Raw genomic sequence first — 20,000 nt, forward strand, 5'->3', positions numbered from 1 at the left:
AAAAGACCTGAGAAGATAATTTTATGAAAAAAATTTCAGTTAAAAAGCCTAACCTCATTGCCATTGTAGGTCACTTCCTTCCTGTGTGGTTTTTTTTTCCAGATTCGACGCAAATTGAGCCATTATCAGTTCCTCAATTGTCAACAGTTAAATACCAAGGCTGAACACTGAATTCTCACGAGCCCACCAAATTGAGTCAAAATATACCTGGTTAAAATGTTCCCACGGCCACAAATCCACTGTAGAATTCATGGGCAAAGGTTTTTCTTTCATTTCAATCCGCTAGCCATGCAATCGAAACCCTCCCATTGACATCAAGTGGCTGTTAGTGCCCTAAACTAATCGATAAAAATTAATAATGAGGCTCTGCCAGGGTAAATTCCGACAAGAGATATGGCCTAAAAAGTAGCGACAAATGACACTTTCCAACAGCAATGGTCACAGCAATGTGAAACATTGACAAAGCACTGACACAAGACCTTTTAAAATTCAGACAAGCAACACGGGACAAGCAACCCTAACTCGATAATGAAAAAGATCCTCTTTCACATTTGAACAACACACAGAGACCTTTGAGTTCGGTTTGGTATCGAGTGTTTGTTTGTGACTTGGTAACGAGTCTTTGTTTGTCTTTGATTGTCGTCCATGACGATGTTACCAAACAGAGACAAACAAAGACTCAATGGTCACCGTGTGGTGTTCAATGTAAAAGAGGATCCTTTACATCCTTTTATCGATTCGTTTGGGATACTAAAAGCCAGACAAGCAACACGGGACAAGCAACCCTAACTCGATAATGAAGAAGATCCTCTTTCACATTTGAACAACACACAGCGACCTTTGAGTTCGGTTTGGTATCGAGTGTTTGTTTGTGACTTGGTAATGAGTCTTTGTTTGTCTTTGATTGTCGTCCATGACGATGTTACCAAACAGAGGCAAACAAAGACTCAATGGTCACCGTGTGGTGTTCAATGTGAAAGAGGATCCTTTACATCCTTTCATCGATTCGTTTGGGATACTAAAAGCCGCCTGAGATTGGTGGCAGGGCTTCAATTGCACGGCTATCGGATTGAAATGAAAGAAAAACCCCTTGAATTCTATGTTGGATTTGCAGCCGTAGGGACATTTTAACCAGGAATATTTGACTCAACCTGGTGGGCTCCAAAGAATTCAGCGTTCAGCCTTAGTAATTTTACTATAACCATTGACAACCGAGGAACTGATAATGGCTCAATTCACATCGAATCTGGAAAAAAAAAAAAACATACAGAAAGGAAGCGAACCACAATGACAATAAGTTGACAATTTTTTAGTAAAATTATCTTCTCAGGTCTTTTATTGGGATTCCAATACAAATCCTTATGTTTTTGTTGGCTTTCCCTCACACTGAGCTTGGGGCACCTGTGCATAGAACTAAGCCATGAAACACTCACTTGGTATTGTTGTAACAACTTCGCCAACTTGTAATCTAAATAATGAAATTATTACAAAATGTTTAATCTTGAAAAACTCAATGACAGTCAAACTAAAACTTGATTTCGACGAATTTGCCGACAGCACCAACCTGTATAAGATGGTCGTTTTTCCTGCACCATCAAGACCTAAAATCAGAATCCTTAACTCCTTTTGACCAAAGAGTGAGGAAAATAAGCTTGAAAAGAAAGATCCTGTATGTAAAGATAACAATCACCTCATAAAACACTGAAAAAATATCCTTGCACGAAGCTAGACAACACAAAACATACCCATCCTTACGGCATACAACCATTCACGCAAACCACGGTTGCTTGCGTGGCTCTTTTTGCGGAGATCATTTCGTGTAAGCCAGATCGTAAAATACTACGATGAAAAATCCTAACCCAGCAGGGGAGGGAGAGAGAAGGCCGGTATTGTGTTATACTGCTTTGCGGTATATACTAATCAGTTTTTGCAATTTGGCTTTGATCGTATCTTTTTCTTATATTTGGAAATATAATAAGGGGTCTCTTTCCCAAACACACATATTTTCAAATGTGGTGCCATTACTTTATGCTCTCCACCCCTCATACAAAAGAAGGAATTACTGTTGGTACAGTTCATGACTCGTTTTCATGACATATAGATCAATGATCGAGATCCGCTGACCAGAAGGAAAGTGACGGCCATGAAGCGACTTTCAAAAATGGCGGCGGGAAAAATAAAAATCTTAGAATTCCGTCGAAGGTAATCGATGACTCTTATTCGAGTTAGAATGCGTCAAAATAATTGAAATGGAAGGAGTACCAGCGAATGAAGAAAAGCCAAGGAAAGGGGAATGGCCTTTGGAGAGAGCTGAGGTAAATTCAAATTGCATCTCATGCTAAAAATTTATCTTGAGTAAAGATCAAGTAAAAGTGGTCATCAAGCACTAAAACACACATGTTGTGTAACATGAAAGTTATGAAAAACAAATCATGATAATGTCAAATTGAGTCATAATGTTAATGTAGTAGAGAAAACTACAACAAAAAAGTATCTTACAGGAAAAGGGAAGCTCATTTTTTATCAGCTAATCGTGTTAGTTACAATGATGTCACATATCCTCACATGTGACAGACGCAAACTTGTAATATCTTCAATGCATGCAGTAAAGATCTGAGTTTTTGCTAGCAATTCTACTATAATATTGATGTACTCTGTTGACAGATTGAAAGAACTCACTGAAAATTAGCCTACTATACATGGAAATCATTCATAAACAAGGAATAGTTACATGTACATGTATTTTATCAGGGAACTTAAAAAGTCTCACGTAAAAAAAAACAATGTATTGGAAGGAGCTCTTGCAAAAAGTTAAAAATCATCATGATTAGAAAAATACATCCACATCTCTTTTTTCCCTTGACCAGGGTTGAAATTATGATTATTATTAATTAGCATAAATACACAGGTGATTATATAAAATAGCGTGCTCTCATTGGCTCGCTATCTCAGATTATCAGCCGATAATGACTTCGACGGACAAAATGGCTGCCAGTAGTCGTTTCGCCTTCGACAAATAATTGTTAATTATCTTGGTCACTTTGATTGCCATAATGAAGTTTTGATGCTTTTCCAGGTTGCAGTTCAGGAGCTGTACAACTTTAGGGACCATTATTTTGAGCACAATTCTACAGAAAAAGCTTTACTGAAAAATCAAGAAACACATGAAAAATTGAAAGAGACTCTGAATATTTTGGACTATGTTCAGGGTAGGAGCAACAAGTGACATGTGTATTTCACTAGGTTTATAATATAAGAAGGAACATTTGCCTTTAAGTTATTTGTTTGCCAAGGGGGAAAATCATTTGTACTAGTTCTAAACAACTGGTGGCTGGTTAATATTCTAAATTTCTTTTACACGGTAATGTTTAGATAGAGGTTGTCGCAAGGCTTTTTTATTCATGTTTGAATAATTGCTGAATATACTTGTGATCTGTTGATGCTGATATTTGTATGGAATATCGCTCACTTAGTACCTTGATTAGGCTGCTCTTTTTTACAAATAAATTCTTTGCAAAATGGGAGTGTTGTCTATACAGGGCATTTGTTAAATCTTGTGTCCTATGCATGTTCAAATGGTATTTTTCTTTCAAAGTCATTGATCTCCCTGGAAAGAGAATCAAGACAGCCTGGGATATAATCAGTTATTGATTTCCTTGAATTCTTAGATAATCTAATTTCCAGTCATAGTAGTTTAAAAACTTTGATGTTGAACTTGCAGCATCCAGTGAGAAAACAGCCCAATGTTTGTTTTTAAGAGGTAAAGCTCTGAATGTGCTTCCTGATTATGACCCTATGGCCAAGGATGCTCTCACAAAAGCTGTTAAAATGAACCCTAAACTAGTAGAAGCCTGGAACTGCCTTGGAGAATGCTACTGGAAGAATGGAGAGGTAGAAGCTGCAAGAAATTGTTTTGTTGGAGCCTTGAACCATGTAAGTGAATGTTTGCACACATCGTTCAATGGGAATCTTGAAAAAATTAATTTATCAGAACTATGCAATGTTAAACTGAACTACCATGTAAGCCCTTTGTTGTCACCCCATGTCTCCTTTAGTTTTAAAAAAGGCATTGCATATAACTTTTGTTGTGAAGACAGAAGTCGCCATCCTTATTAAGGTACATGAGCCACAAAATTATGACAATTTATACCAATAGACAGAGTCGGAAGACTCAATTAAAAAAATATATATATAATTATATCTGAGCATACTGTTTTTCCTTTTCAGGCCAAAAATAAGGAGTCCTTGCGAAATTTATCCATGGTCTTGCGGCAGATTGGGAAGGGTAAGTAATACATGTAACATTTCACACTTTTGGTTTATTTTCTTTCTAGATTTTAAATGCAAAATATTTACAAAACATTGATATCAAGGTCACAACATTTAGAACCTGTATTTCCTTACACAGACATGAAACTCGTTCTATATCATGTTTTGTGGACAAGTTAAAATTCTGTTTGCGTGAAAAAACTCTGCACATCTAGAAGTTGCAAAATGCACTACACGCCCTTCATGATTTGCGAAAGGGCTGTGATTTTGAAAGAAGACTGATGTTCATCATAAAAGTTAATAGGTTGGCTATGGTATAGTTGTAATGATGTGTGCTGTAAAATGTTAATTATTGCTGTTGTACATTTAGATCAAAGTGAAAAAGTTGAGAATATCAAGCTGAGTGTAGAGAAGGCAAAAGAAGCTGTACAATGTGATGTCAAGGATGGAACCTCTTGGTGTAAACATCTTTTCATACCTATCTTTATTAATTAAGAAAATTAAATCTGTACATAATTCTAAAGTGAAGATGTGTGTAGGGAACTGGGCTGGTGCAGTGGCGAGAGCATTTAGCTCCCACCAATGTGGCCAAGTTCAATTCCCAGACTCTGCATCATATGTGATATGTGGATTGACTTTGTTGGTGCTCTTCTCTACTCTGCTCCATCGGGAGGTTGTTCTTGCGTCACTATGGTTTTCCCCCCTCCCTGACTGTGAAATGGAGGCTAATGCGGGCAAATTAATTTGCATTTGAAAAGATTTGCCCGCATTAGCCTCCATTTCATGCTATATCCAGTCCAGCCATGAGAATTCGAAAATGGTCTATTTGTGGCCCCACAGCCTGGGCACAAAAGAAATTCATTTCACCCACTTCAAGATGACAGATACTTAACCATGACAGACTTGTAACTAACAAAAAAAATAACACTGAAGAAAAAGCAACAGTTTCAATTAGGATCGCAGAGGATTGTTGTGATAAAAATACAAGGCAGTGAAACAAAACCTGTCATTGTCCGATTCAGACTGCAGTCAACCATACTCACATGTGCACACACTGTAGTATACTGCTGACCAAAAATCTGTAAGTGAACTTTGTATTGCTGGCCACCAAGCCGGGCCATTTAATACTATAAATCTCACACTTAACAACCTCTTCCTGTCTTTTTGAGTTAGAGAAAGAAATGGCTGAAAGTAGGGTTGAACCAGGGTAGTCGGATTCCCAAGTGGGACCTTTACCACTAGTCTGCTGATGATTGACTGTCAAAAGTAGCAGGTTTTTTGGGTAGTTATCCTAACCCTTTACATGTATATGGGATAAACATGAGCTTAAGCCGGAGTGTTATTTTGTTAGTTACCAGTCTGTCACTGTAAGGTATCTGTCATGCTGAAGTGGGTATTAAAATAATACATAATTATTTTACACACTGCCTGGGCCATGAATTGTGAAGTGGGCTGCAGGCTTGATAGTGTGCCGCGTGCATTGAAAAAAAGCAGGCCAAAATTTATGAACAAGTCTAAATTATTTGGTTAGTAATTTAGGTAACCGCATTGATATCACACACAAGGAAATACCATTTATAATTTTTGGTAGTAATCTCCATTCAACATTAAACTTAGTTCACATTTGATTAATCAAATTACACAAGAATTATTGCTTACAAAATCAGCCTTCATTTAAAATGGACTATCTTGTAATGTTGAACAGAGTGTTCACATTTTTGTTATTTCAGATATTCTTGGCAATGCATACTTGTCATTCTTCTTCTGTGGATCGCAATCTCCCCAATTTATCAAGCAGTGTATGACTGCATATTCACAAGCTGTGAGTAATGATACTTAAGCCTGGTTCTCATGTAAAATGCAAATGCAAGTGCAAATGCAAGCACAAATGAAGTTCTCACATCCAACACAAACGCAAGGGACGTAAGACACGCAGGTGCAGTTCAAGTCCTCTTTGCAAGATGGTGGATGAGAATGAACCTGTGTGTGTTTTTTTTTTTACCTTGCATTTGGGTTTCCCTGGTTCACACATGTGAAATGCAAACACAAGAAAATGGAAAATTTTCTATTTCTTGCATCTCTGCTTGCATTTGCATTTGCATCACACATGTGAACCCGACTTAAGTGATAATGATAGGAAACAACAGATACATGTACTTTAGTAGCTATTTTTTAAATAATAATAATAGTAATTTGCACTGTCATAATAATAATAATAAGAATAATAATAATAACTTTTGCTGAGGTTAAAAGAAAATCTGAGGACCATTGGTGTTGACACACCATTGAACTGATTCAGAGATCTGCACTTTTGGGGACAGCAAGAATTCTTAGAAAAGTGCCGGAGATGTAGACAGAAAAGGAAAGAAAAATGAGGGATGATTCTTGGTTACCTAGGCAACTGCTTGTTGCCTGGAGCCAATAAACACCAGATTTAACACCTTTTATCTGAGATTATTAGTGCATAATAATAATAATAATAATAATAATAGTAAATTTGTATAGCACTGATACAATAAACTAATATTTTTATTCAAAAGCACTTGACAATAAAAGGGAAATTAAAAAAAAAGTGTTATTAACCCATTGACATCCAAACCAGCCGAAACCGGCCACACTTACCAGACGTATTTTACTCTGTCTAAAGCCAGACGATTTTACTCGTCAATGGGGAACCCCTAGGAGTCACCGCGAACGGGTGGCTCAGTTGGTTGAGCATGCAGGAGGTCGTGAGTTCAACTCCGGCCAGACCAACTCTCAGGGTCTTTCAATAACTGAGGAGAAAGTGCTGCCTTTGTAATTACATCTGCAAATGGTTAGACTTTCAAGTCTTCTCGGATAAGGACAATAAGCCGGAGGTCCCGGCTCACAATAACTTCCATGTTCATTAGTTCCCTGTGGGACGTTAAAGAACCCACACACTATTCGAGAAGAGTAGGGAATGAAGTTCCCGGTGTTGTGGCCGTCCTCTGTGTGTATATGGGTTGGTGGGTATAGCAGGTCCACATCAGCTGAATAGCTGCCAAAACTGCTCAAACAAATAAATAACAACAAAAAAAAATCACAAACAACAAAAAGAAAATGTTTTCAGTACTTTTTTTAAGAAGTGAAGTATAACTACTTGATTTTAAAGTAAATGGTTTTTCCTTTAAGATCCACATTCACCTACATTTTGTTTTTCACAATCCTGCCCAGGAGAGCAATGTACCTGTGTTTTGTGCTTCAAATCAAGCACAAGGCAATGACTTTTTGATGAATGTTGGCCTGTAAGAAAGGCTTAATAAATTTAAACCTGATTTCAACCAATGGAAAAGGGGTCTGTTGGTTAATTATAATGATTGTTATTATTTTGTCCTTTGTTAGTATAAAGATCCTGTTGCTAGAAATAACCCTGACCTTCACTTCAACAGAGCAATGGTAAGATTAATCTTTGCACCAAAATTAAGGTCCTCACTCATCAAATTGAAGTTCCCTAAGATATTATTCAATGTGATGTAAGGAGAGGAGCTTGGCTTGTTTTTTGATTTGATGTTACATTCCTGTACATTTGTTTTGAAATCTTTAGAACTCAGTTGTCCAAAATGTGGATATTGCTATCCACCCTTCCAACAACTGGGGCCAGATTTCTCTCACGGGCTTCCGCTCAAAAATTAAATTTGTAGGCATACAAATTTCAAGAAGAATACCAACTAGCCATTGCTGATTTCAAGCAAGCCCAAACTTTAGATCCTGGTTGGAGTGAGCCAAATGATGAGAAGAACAAGCTGCTTTGTTTACTAACAAAAACATTGGAATTGATAGATGGAAAGGTAAATGCTAGTCTGGCATGCACTTTAGCATACAAGGTTGTCAATAGTAGTCAGCTCCATATTTATTGTTTCATGTGGACCTGTTTTTATAGCCAAAATTAAAATGGGCTGTGAATGCAGTTTGTTTAAGCACTGGTGGTATTCTGTTTCAATAAACCCTTCCGGTGTTGGTTTACTGAAAACAATGTTCCTCTTAATGTGACAACCTTTTTACTTTTATTATTAATTTTTGTGTTCTAGGGAAAATTGAAGCCCAAGAGACTCACCACAATGGTGCAGTCGTTAGGCCCCTCTGATTTAGGGCCTTACAGTGGTAGTAGTTACACCAGTAGGTCAGGTCAAACTGTTCAACTGGACCTAGTTCCTTTCAACAAACTGCTAGCTGGTGTCAATTCTAACAAGGTGACAGTTGGCAAAGTTGTTGGTTTTGTTCCATTGGATGACCCTGTGCCATAGTAAGTCAGTTGATAATATTAATATTATGGCAAATTTCTTATGGTCAAGGGGCAACACCATTGTTTCAGTTTTGTAAACAAAGCAATAAATTTTTGCACGGGTCTTTACTACTGCACTTCAAAAAATATAAAACAGGCCATGTGGTTGGAAATTTATAGCAGGAGATACATGTACGTACATGTAATAATGAAAATAGATTGCTGAAACGAAAAATAGAAGGTTAAAGGTTTAAAAAAATGTGATTAATTACTTATTTGTTTATTGTTTCATCATCACCGTGTCATTTGTATAGGTGGGACCTTATGTTCGTTCCATTTTAAACAAGAGATCAAACATGCCAATGTGGAGAAAGAACTGTATTTAATTCAACAAGATCTAAAATACCAAGAAATTACGTTGGCACTTGGCCTTACAAATGTTCAAATGAAACTGAAAATTAACACAAATGAACTTAGAAACCAATTGAAAACTTACTTCTGGACTGTCTCCATAATTGACATGCACTGTGGCAAACGTTCAGTTAAAACTTTAGGGAATAACTGGTTAGCAAGCATAATGAAAAACTGGTTTGCTTGGTTGTTTATGCACAACTGAAAATTTTAGCTAGATTACACGTCTTTAAATCAAAAAGCTCTACATGACAAGCATTGCGACATATAAATTCAAGTGGAGTGCACACACAACATATACGTAAACAGCATGCTAGTTTAACCTAACTCATAAAGACAAAGCTATTTTTGTTTTGTTTTTTTTTTTTCAACAATTCATGTGATGGAAAAGTGTTATGCTGACAACATGGATGAAGGAATTAATGATTATTTTTAGCTTGTTACATCTGTAAAAATAACCAAGTCCAAACTGGCAAGACTGTTGAGAATTCTGAGTATGACTATGACAAGATACAAGTCTAAACAACTTCTAAAGAACTGGCTTGGTGACCACTTTTGAAGTAAAAGAAAACAGATAATTTGCACAAAATTTCTGAAGATGCCTTCTCTTTTGACACGTACGCATCTTCTGACTTTCACATGTGCGCATGTATTTTCTCTGCCCCTTACATGCCTACCAAAATTAGAGACATTAAATATGAAAAATATTAATTTTTTTAAGTCTCAAGGTTATCTAACCAAGCACGAGTGCTCTACTAATTGGGGAGACTATAAACCAACTGAAATCAGAACAGTCAAATGTTGGTTTTTGAAGAGAGGGGGAAAGCAGAGTACCCGGGGAAAAATCTCTCGGAGCAGAGTAGAGAACCAACAAACTCAACCCACATGTGGCGTCAAATCCGGGAATTGATCCCTGGCGACATTGGTGGGAGGCGAGTGCTCTCACCACTTCACTGCTTTTGATTTCTTCTTAGCATCTTTGCCATGATAGACAATAAAAACCACTGCTGGCCCGTAACAGTTTACAACATGGCAGTTGGGACAGGATTTGCTGTTGGAGATTCAGTGGCAGTTCCAGAACCCTTTTGTCAAGAAACAGACTTTACTGAAAATGGCCAGGTATTTGTATGCATGTACTTAAGTTAGGGCTTACATTTTATCCATTTCAATAATTATTGATAACATAAGGATCTCAAATTAACTAGAAAAAACAAGGATTTGCAGCTAAGATAATTACAGCTCAAGAGTGACCAGTACTTAAGAATTGGAGATTCAAAGCATATCATACAAAGTTGTACTATACTATACTATACTATACTATATTATAACATACTAGTAGAAATCTGTATCATGTATGCTATGACAAATCCCATAATCTGATTGGCTCAATACTCGCTATCTATTGAGTGATAGATAGTGGGTAGCAAAAAGCAGGTGTTTTGTAATGTAATCGCATAGGCCCAAGGGCAATTAAGGATTAATTTCACATGTATTCTGATAGTTTTTTACGAAATTCGCCACGAAGGCAATTTGGAAAACTTTGAAAATACATGTAAAATTAAGCCTTAATTGCACGAGGGCATAATTATTGTGATTACATGATGAGTCCCTTGGTCTGGATGAAACGAGCTTCGTAAGACTAACCACGAACAATGTATTTTCACAAGTAACTGTCAACTTTATTGTCAATTCATTACATGTTTATCACATAAAGGGCAAAATTATTGAGGGAAGCCTGTTCAGTGCCATGACAAATGACAATCAACACGCTCCCGTTCGGTTAAAGTTCAATTCAATAAATCGTTGCTGTCAACAGAAATAGCGCTTAAAATGTACTTTACATGTGGGCAAAAAGGTAGCTTAATCTGGAAGAAGATTCAGACTCTTGCAACCTTGCTTGCTATGGATAAGCAACTGTTAACCAATCAGGATCAAGTAATCTTGGCCTAATTACCAAAAGTGCCCTTTTGATTAAAATGCCCCCTCTCACAGCCAATCAGCATTCAGTAATTTTGCCTTATATATGATAAGAAGAAAAACAGAACAATGGCAGCTTCTTCAAATCATTTTCCGAATAATTTTGAAGAAGAGTTTGGCAAGCTCATTAACAATTTGCTATTCCAGAATAGACTAAAGCGTAAACAAAACATTGAATAATAAGCCAAAATTATTTACAATAAACAACTGATGTTTCTTAATAAGGCTTCTGTTTACAAAATTAATATTCTTAGACTGTTTTGTTCAGCAAGACAAGTTTTCTGCTCCTATCAAAGAAATGGAAAAAGGAGAATTATGCAAGTGTTTACAGGGATTTTCCTCCTTTTGTCTCAGGTGTTAGGTAAATTATTTAAATTAGGCACGCACCAGTTTTTCATTCTTAAATCAATAAAAATTGGAGTGAATTCAAAAGTGGCATCTGAGTGGATTTCTACTAAAACAATAATATTATTAGACTACTCGTTCTCATTTACTTTGAGTCAAATAGTAAATTTGGCGCTACGTGCCTTTTAATGACTTTCTGTTGACCCATAGAATAGTCAAACTGATGGAAATAAAAATAAACCCATGTTATCCTTTGTGATTTGTCAGTGTTTTAAGCTCCAAAATTTTATGTGACAACGTTTGTGTTTTTTCTTTTGTGGATCAAATATTTGCTCTAATTTTCATGACCTTTCATGTGGCAAGTACAGTTTCTGAAGGAAAAAACATAAACTATGTGGCAAAAACATAAACTATGTGGCAAAGAAATTGCTAAACGCGAAACTTGTTCGTGTGGAAACTGGATGATACGGTTAATTACGTCAGGCAAAATCTGGAAAATATTCAGAGATTGCCATGGTTTCCAACAATTCAATAATAATATTATTATTATTGTCAAATGTAATTGTGGAGCACAAAGAAAGTATTCAATTATTCTTTTCTGCACCATCAAGTTCTCGTGATGAGACATAACTAATATTGGTGCTTTAGACCTATTCAATAAAAATAATTGCTTCAAGATTTGGTTGAAAGATCAATATTTCTGGGGCTAAAGATTTATTCAGATACTTTTAAAAGAGGGAAAATTACAGGCCGGCTATTTCATTTATTGATCTGAGGTTTACTACAATATTATTATATTGCCTCCACGACCTTCTTGCGGCCGACATCAAAATTGCTCCGGGCGCAGTTTTGATAAACACAGTCTAAATTCTTTCTAATTCCAATATTAAACCGAACTAAATGTTTGAAACTTTGCAAGCTAATCCTACTACCTAGGCATTACTTTTGTATTCTCATTTTACCTCAGGCGTTCAAATTTTCCTCCATTCGAGTTGACAACCCAGTTGTTTTGGTGGTGAACAAGAAAAAACTTGGCACAAACAGACTTGCTCCCTCAACACTATCTGTGACAACAAAGAGCGAGTGAAATTGCAGATTTGGGTGGTGCAGGCTGGAGGATACGTCTCAATTCGAACGGACTGGCATTTTGAGTGGGAGCACCGCGTTCTTGAGTCACTGGAGTTTAGTTGAGGTCACAGTACTTGAACCTCGGCTTAACAATAATTTGCGTATCATCATGGAATATTTATTCTGACCCTTTGTTAATGTAGTCTCATACAAAGCGTCCTACGGTTGTTCCGTATTAGCGCTAACTTTTGTTTCATGTTTTCTACTTTTTAGTGAAAGTCTCTTTTACTTATTTTTGTTTTTCAAGATTGACTTCTAATGAAAAATTTTGGCGAATATCAGCGTTGAACAGACTTTGGGAGTGGAGAAATAAATTATTTGGTTAAGTTTTAATCTGGGATTAGCGTTAATTGGCTATTGAACAACCGAGCCCTGGTAAATATAATTTTCTTACGTGTCTTTTGTGACAAGGCACGAACCGAGAAGTTTTCGAATTTTGGAAGCCTGGTTTTTAATCCCAGAGAACCAAAATTGCTTGTCATTGCGCCAACTAGACCTGACTAAGCATATTTTATGTTTTCAACGAAAGATTTCTGGATACTCTTCTTGACAATTTTTGAAAGCACAAATAACAATTACTTCGAAAAAAAAATCGGCAAAGTAGAAATTTTAAAGCTGAAAATAGATCGAATACTGGTTTAATATTAGAAGAGACACCTTGATCTGGAACATTAAAACCTAGGACGACGCACCTCACCTGTCTCATTAACCACGAGGAGTTGGTTTTTCGCCAAATGTCGTCTTAGATTTCCTTTTAGACGAGGAAATGAGTTATCACAAGAAGAAATAATGTCTTTTTGCAGCTTTAATTACGACGCGATGGATAAACTGCTTTTCACTCTCCTCATTGAATCGGTTTTTTTGGAACTTGTCGCCCGCCGCATCGGAAATTTTTCCATTTTGAGGACTCTCGAATGCAAGATTGTTAATTGCTTGAGCGAAAGTAGCCGAAATAGGGGAGTGGCAAACTTATCTATTTTATTATTTTTACGAAAATGTTGTCGTGAACTCTAAGCATGTCACGCTCCCAACGCCATTAAACTTACACATCGTAGTATTTTTGGTAACTTTAAGAACTATTCATTTTTTCTCGGGGTGGATCACTTGTTCCGCTGTTTCCCCGAATTGAAAGAACGTGATCTTGCTAAAATTATCCTATGACGACTCAAAACTGAAAGGGGCAGCAGGAGTTTGGGAAAAAACCCCGGGAATTTACCATATGAGGAGGGGATTCCCGGAATTTGATTCGCTGTTTTGATTGGCTGAACTTGTCATGGCGTGTCCCACAGAAGACCTGTGATGGCTCCAGTGATGTATATCCGGTAAACTTCAGCCAATCAAACGGGAGATTTAGCGCGGGATTCCTAGAATTTGAGTTTCCACAGAAAAAAAAAGCAACAATGGAGTTGACTTTTATGGGATGTGTTTACTAACGTTGTCTTTGAAAGTTCCGAGAATGGGACTGCCTTGGCTCATAATAAGCTAGCATTACAAGCGCACGGGTTATTCTGAAAAGATTTCTTTCCAACGACAGGTGAGTTTTTGTTTGATTTTTCAGCATTCGAACATTTACTAAGCGGGAGTAAGTTTATTTTCATTGGATCGCGTTTCCTTAAATTTCATACTCACTTACACTTGGCTTTTCGAACTAAGATTTTCCATTTTCATGTTCAAATTGCGTATCTCGCGTATGCCATGAAAGAAACCATAACTTGAGATGTACAAATTCAGTGATTTCACGTTAGGATTACTTGGTCTAAAAACGAACATCATTTAGAATTTTATAGTCGCTAAAAAATCACGCGCTCGTTGAACCCACATTCAACCGTGATGTTTTTCAACACGCTTGATTAAGCGATCGTTATTATTTTCTTTCAGATTTTGCAAATATGTCCCAAGGGAGCTTGTTAGACATTCCGTTTCGTCCGATTACTCAGCCGGTAAGACATTAACATCCTAGTTTTAGTCGTGTAGTTGTTTGTATGGTGTTGATTTTGTTTTTTTTTCCCTCTACGCATAATATTCAGGACATGTATAGTTTCTATTATAGGTCCTTGCTTTTTATGTTAAAATTCAATTGCTTTCAACAGTTTCTTTTGTAGAGAGTTTGACACCTATCAGATCCTTTTCTTTGATCCAACTTTTAATACTATTTCTGAGTTTATCTAACAGATGAATGATTTCAAGTATTGGTCTATGGATTGAGGGTTGTTTTGTCTAAGCCGGCCTTAGTGTTTGTAACATGGCATCTAACATAAATGTGAATTTCAGTTTTTCGATGGCTTTTAAAAATGTGTAACCATTAGAATAGTCTTAAATTTTAGGGTTTATGGAAATGTCATATTAAGTACTAAATGCCAAAGGTAATTTTTAGATTCTTGGAATGCAGCTGTCAATAGCCATTCAAATTTATGAAGCGTCGCTAACTTGGTTTTGCATATTATCAGATATTATATGTTTGATCTTAAGGTCAGATTCACTTGTCGTTGAAAAAACACAATGATTCTGTTTCTATAAAAAGCTCTCTCCTGCAAAATGAAATTTTTACGATGTTTGCTCCCTGTTTTACAAGCAGTGAACTTTGCCCTAATTCATTTCAATCCGACTTTCATCAATAATAACCCTATCAAATGGGCGAAGACACGCATGTTTAATATTAGTGCATGATTCCCTTAGAATTCAAGATCCTTAATAAACAGACATATTAGATGGGAAGAGTTTCAATTTATTTTTTAAACTGAGCAACAAGGCTAAGAAACAAGATCTGTGTGATGATTGTTATTATTCTGTGAGACTGTGTAGTTTAGCAGGAAATTAAATAATTAATGGTCTAGCAGTTACCTTTGCGAAATAAAGCAGAATTTCTAATCTTAACACTTTGCTAGATCATTTGTAGTGCCATTGGCTTTCCAGATCATTTGCACCTGTGATTCGAAAATTGCAAAACATTTGAAGTTCCTCTTTCTTAGCTCAAAATTCAAATTCATTTGCATGATGCTCCAAGTGATTAACTCCTCACATTTATGTCATTAGGCAATTCATTCCCAAATGCCCAACTATTTCCAATTTATTTGAGGCTCGTTGAAGCATTAGAAACGCTGGTACTCTTCTACAATAATAATTAATTGTCTGTTTACTGTTGCATGTAGCAGTGTTTGGTTTGTTCATTTGAAATGATTTATCCGCACCATAACATTTTGTTGCAACAAACATTTCATTCACCAAGATATGATCCTGTATTTTTTTTTTGTAAACTTATTTCTTTACAATCTTCAGGCACCAAGTCAACTTTCTCTGCCGATGTTAAAAAAATGGTTGTCAGCGTACGGCTATCCATCAACCACTGCTGGTCCCATCATCGCAGCAACAATCACAATAGAAGGTATTCAGGACCTGCTACATGCAAATGGATACCCCATTGAAGGTATCACATAAATTATTTTCAAAGTTTTATGTAAATATGAGACCAATCCCCAGTCAGTGATGGGGTTATCTTCCAAAGAAACTTTGGTTCTGCATTGGTGGGGAGATAAACACAAAAAATCTTGTTTTATCAAACTATAATTATTTGATAAAATGTTGGTAAATTAGCCACCATAAGGAAGATTTGTGAAGTGACATTTGCGCAGGTGCCAGGGGCTACCATATTTAAATGCCGCCCTTGAATATGCACCGCACCCAATCAGGAGAATGTGGTGTTGATTCAAGAATTGTAAGGAAAAAACAAGTACCAGTAGACACATTTAATTTTCTGAACGTCGATCACAAGCTAGGCAATAATTTACTGTTCTACCTCGGCAGAAAAGGGAGAGGTTGGAACTTTGAACGTGCTTCTCTTTTAAATAATATTTACAAATGATCTACTGTAATTGTCGTCAGTGATTTAAGAAATATAGTTTTGAAATAAATGCCTCGGACATGGCTATTCTCATTCTGAATTAGGAATAATAGAATACACGGGGTGTCAAATCACAAAAAAAAAAGCCTGTCCTGGAAGCAGAGTACTATTAGCAAAGGTGACCTAGGAAATACAATTGTATCTATGCATGCTTCAGTTGTGTTGGCATGGCGACTGAAAAATGTTTCCTGAAAGTTTGGAACACGAAATGTTGGAATAATTTATGGCCATAAGAACCAGTTTTTTGGCAGTTGCCTCGATTTCTTGATTTACTTCATTTGCTAAAAACCTTAAAGGGGACGATCTATGACAAAGAATTTTTGTACTTGTGAGTGCTTTGCGTAGTGCAGGACAGCGGCGTAAACATGCTTGGATACAAGGGTTTGTTGAGGAAACTGTTTCACTTTATTCCCCGAGTGACTTCAAAAGATGTTTCAGAATGAGCAGAGGAACATTTGAGGTGGTGCTGGAGGCATTTTTACAAGTTTCAAGCCTTCGGTGGGTGACTGGCCGGCTGTGTATCATTTCCAGCCAAAACTTTCCCAAAAGAATGCATATTAGGTCCCCAGAGAACACGAATAATGTCTATTCCATGTTTTCCTATTCCAGAAAAGTACCAAAAGAACGCAGTAGTGTTTAATCAAGTAAATACAGTAATGCTCAAAGCAAAGCCCACAAATCTTTCTTATGGTGGTTAAATTAATATTATTTATCTTAACCCATTCACCTCTCAAACGCCCTAGGGACCCCTGCCCCCTTGACGAGTAAAATCTATGAGCAATTTCTCTATAATTTCTTTCTTCTTCCAAAATGTGATCAACTTGTTTCAGAGGGAAAATGCCAAACTCTTTTAGGCCGTGGGTAGGAAACTCCTATTCTAACGGTAATAATGCTGCTCGACCGTCCATTAGAAACAGGAAGACTCAAAGAAAACCAACTCCATTGGCAATCCTTGGCTTGCACCTGACGTTATTTGGCAATGTTGGTGCACTGAACAACAGCGAAAAAGTCTTTTAGGAATTTGACTCTATTAAAACGCAAGCGACATTTTGCTTTTGTTTTGTACACTAGCATGGCCGTCTAATCACGCGAGTGCAAACCAAAAATTGACTGACCAAAACAAACTTTTCATCCTGTGAATGTGTGAATCAGTTTTGATTTTAAGTGGAGTACAAAATCTGACAATACATTCACCCTAACTCCATTTGACAGCTCCCTGCCATGCTGATCCTTATTTTGGCCCATTTGAAGACTCTCAGTTTGATGCAGTTGTCGATGTTGAGACGTCCCCTGATGACAGCATGGAGACAGGTAAAATATTTGTTCATAATTTTCAGATAATGTGCTCGCTGTAATTATTATAGGTAGATTTTGCCAACTGTTTGGTTCAGTACAACCCCCCAAATTTAGGAGTTTGTTCTTGTTGCTTGATTTAAAGGCCTATGGACAAATATTAAGGAGGCAGTGCAACAATAAATCTTTCCTGGTTTTTTATATGCCTTTGCTTCAGCAAATCTCTACTGATCAAACTTTTAGGATGGGACGGAATTAAACTAATTTGCTCTTGAAAGCAGTTAGTCAAGGTGTAACTTATCACATTAATGTATGTAACTTGTATCTTCTTGTGTAAGGACTGTGGTCAGGAATTTTGAAGTACTGAAAAGTTTCTTGGTCTGTGCAAGTTGGTTGAAGGCAATTACTAGATTCACCAAAGCAAATAATAGTAGTTTGCCCAAAGACTCAACTGCACCTAGTCCTATTTTTGAAGATTGCAATAATTATTCTTGATTTTGTAAAAGTATGCTGTATTTTTTGTTCATGTTTCAGATCTCAAGTTAACAGACCTTGACACATGCTCTGAGTATGGTTACTGTAGCTCTGACCTTCCAGATGATGAAATTAACTTTTTCCAACTTGAAGGTAAACATTCATTTTGATTCTAACTTACACCCTTTTTTCTGGTTCAATTTCATTGAAGTACATATGGTGGAAACCAGTTTAACATCACAATCATTTAAGGTCTTTTGTTCCTCAGCATCTTGAGGGTTGAACAGAATTCAAATATTTATTTTTTACATTCTTCTTGTTCTTCTTCTTCTTGTTCTTCTTCTTGTTCTTCTTCTTGTTCTTCTTCTTGTTCTTGTTGTTGTTGTTGTTGTTGTTCTTCTTCTTCTTCTTCTTCTTCTTCTTCTTCTTCTTCTTCTTCTTCTTCTTCTTCTTCTTCTTCTTCTTCTTCTTCTTCTTCTTCTTCTTCAACGTTTTGTGGGGAAAGCATGTCCTTGGTTTTCACATGATGGCACAGGGACCATGCAGCTGTCGCTAATAAACAAAACACCAGCCATGTCAGTTTCCCAAACTAGTCCACCTCTGTCTGGGAATTGAACGGTATTCTTATTTAAAGAATGTCATTTGTCTTTGTTTGGAAGACATGGCTGTTAAAATGAAAACAAAGCGTTACTTCAGGCTATTGAGCTCCTCCCTTGCCAGACCATTACACTTTTTTAAACGCATCCATTGTGCCGTTAGATATCTTTGAAATGAACACTGTCATATTATTTTTCTCCTCAGATTTGGCGTTGAGTCCCGACTCTCCGTTCCTTTCAGATTCTGCTGACTTGGATTTTGGTTTTGATTCTGGAATTGAAGCTGAAATGGATGAACCGCGTGGTAAGGAAGATCAGCTCCTTGCTTTTTCCATATCTAAGGGTGTAAAGGGGACTCCAAAACTGTCTCCCATAGACGAGTAAAATCGTCTGGCATTAAACAGAGTAAAATTTATTGAGTCCCACTCCAAGGAGTCAAATTACGGCTTAATGTGTTTTAACTGCTTTCAATAATAATGGTTCCTTGTACTGTTCTTTTTTTGAAGATGGGTCTGAAAATGGGAGTGAAAAGAAGGAGAAAAGCGAGAGTTCTGATCCAAAAAAAGACACGACGGAAGACTCTGTCAAGGAAGGGGGAGTTAGTCAGGAACAGAATACATCAAAACCTCAAAGAAGTTAGTGAATAAAATGTATAAAATATAGAATGGTTTTCAATTGAGTGTCAAAAGTAATCAGCGAATTGCTTTAGTTTTGCATTACCTCACTCAGTGATTGGTTCAAAGTTCTCACGCCACTTTTTCAACCAATCAGAACTGAAACCAAAACCAATGGTGCACAAAAATTTTCCCGTGCTTTGTGTCAGCCACGTGTAAATACTTAAAGTTTTGATTGGTTTTTTTGATTGGCCAAAGTGATTAGTTTGGCTTTGGTTTTACAACATTCGATTGAAACTCGCCCTATTTAAAGTGTGGATTATAGACAAAACATTGAAGTGATCCTCACATTAATCTGGACAACGCAAACAATAATAATTATAATAATTACTATAATTATTATTATTATTGTTATTATTGTCTCTTAGGCAGTTTCAACAGGATTCAAACCCATGGACCCTGAAATAAGTGTTGCAATACATATTTTACAATGACTGCAAAATTCTCGCGCGCTCATTGGCTAATTTTTGTTGTCAATAAGCGGACAGACGCATTAATTCATAATTTATGCGATAATGACACGATGTTGCTCTGGTCATATTGAAGTTTCTTGCTTTTTTGTCTCACGTTCTTCTCGTGTTTTTTGTTATTGTACAAAACAAATTGATGTCAGCTTTTCATGTGTCTGTCCTGTTATTGACAATGAATTTCGTCATAACATTGTCAAAGTAGTTTGCAGATCCATTCGGCTA

The 20,000-nt window shown here is 36.7% G+C and overlaps 3 protein-coding genes across 3 annotated transcripts in view; 2 read left to right on the top strand and 1 right to left on the bottom strand.

The window, feature by feature from the left end:
* LOC137970409 (ADP-ribosylation factor-like protein 1) overlaps positions 1–1,797 on the bottom strand; it is a 19,598-nt gene extending 17,801 nt beyond the window's left edge. Inside the window, exons 1-3 of the mRNA XM_068816942.1 lie at positions 1,746–1,797; positions 1,565–1,667; positions 1,434–1,468 (exon numbers count right to left, since the gene is read on the bottom strand). Of these exons, the coding sequence (XP_068673043.1) occupies positions 1,434–1,468; positions 1,565–1,667; positions 1,746–1,749 (142 nt within the window). The 5' untranslated portion in view covers positions 1,750–1,797. The remainder of the gene's footprint in view (positions 1–1,433; positions 1,469–1,564; positions 1,668–1,745) is intronic.
* A 330-nt stretch (positions 1,798–2,127) lies between these two features.
* LOC137969408 (tetratricopeptide repeat protein 5-like) lies at positions 2,128–13,444 on the top strand. The gene is made up of 11 exons (XM_068815627.1): positions 2,128–2,315; positions 3,077–3,209; positions 3,722–3,933; positions 4,228–4,285; positions 4,640–4,729; positions 6,000–6,091; positions 7,633–7,686; positions 7,932–8,078; positions 8,319–8,533; positions 9,898–10,042; positions 12,213–13,444. The coding sequence occupies exons 1-11, from the start codon at positions 2,250–2,252 to the stop codon at positions 12,330–12,332; spliced, it is 1,332 nt and encodes a 443-aa protein (XP_068671728.1). The 5' UTR covers positions 2,128–2,249; the 3' UTR covers positions 12,333–13,444.
* A 309-nt stretch (positions 13,445–13,753) lies between these two features.
* LOC137969409 (ETS-related transcription factor Elf-4-like) overlaps positions 13,754–20,000 on the top strand; it is a 10,024-nt gene continuing 3,777 nt past the window's right edge. The window contains exons 1-7 of the mRNA XM_068815628.1: positions 13,754–13,907; positions 14,252–14,313; positions 15,650–15,797; positions 17,484–17,582; positions 18,099–18,191; positions 18,840–18,938; positions 19,141–19,269. Coding sequence (XP_068671729.1) covers positions 14,263–14,313; positions 15,650–15,797; positions 17,484–17,582; positions 18,099–18,191; positions 18,840–18,938; positions 19,141–19,269 — 619 coding nt within the window. The 5' untranslated portion in view covers positions 13,754–13,907; positions 14,252–14,262. The remainder of the gene's footprint in view (positions 13,908–14,251; positions 14,314–15,649; positions 15,798–17,483; positions 17,583–18,098; positions 18,192–18,839; positions 18,939–19,140; positions 19,270–20,000) is intronic.

This window comes from Montipora foliosa, chromosome 9 (assembly GCF_036669935.1).
Source record: "Montipora foliosa isolate CH-2021 chromosome 9, ASM3666993v2, whole genome shotgun sequence".
Classification (NCBI taxonomy): Eukaryota; Metazoa; Cnidaria; class Anthozoa; order Scleractinia; family Acroporidae; genus Montipora; species Montipora foliosa.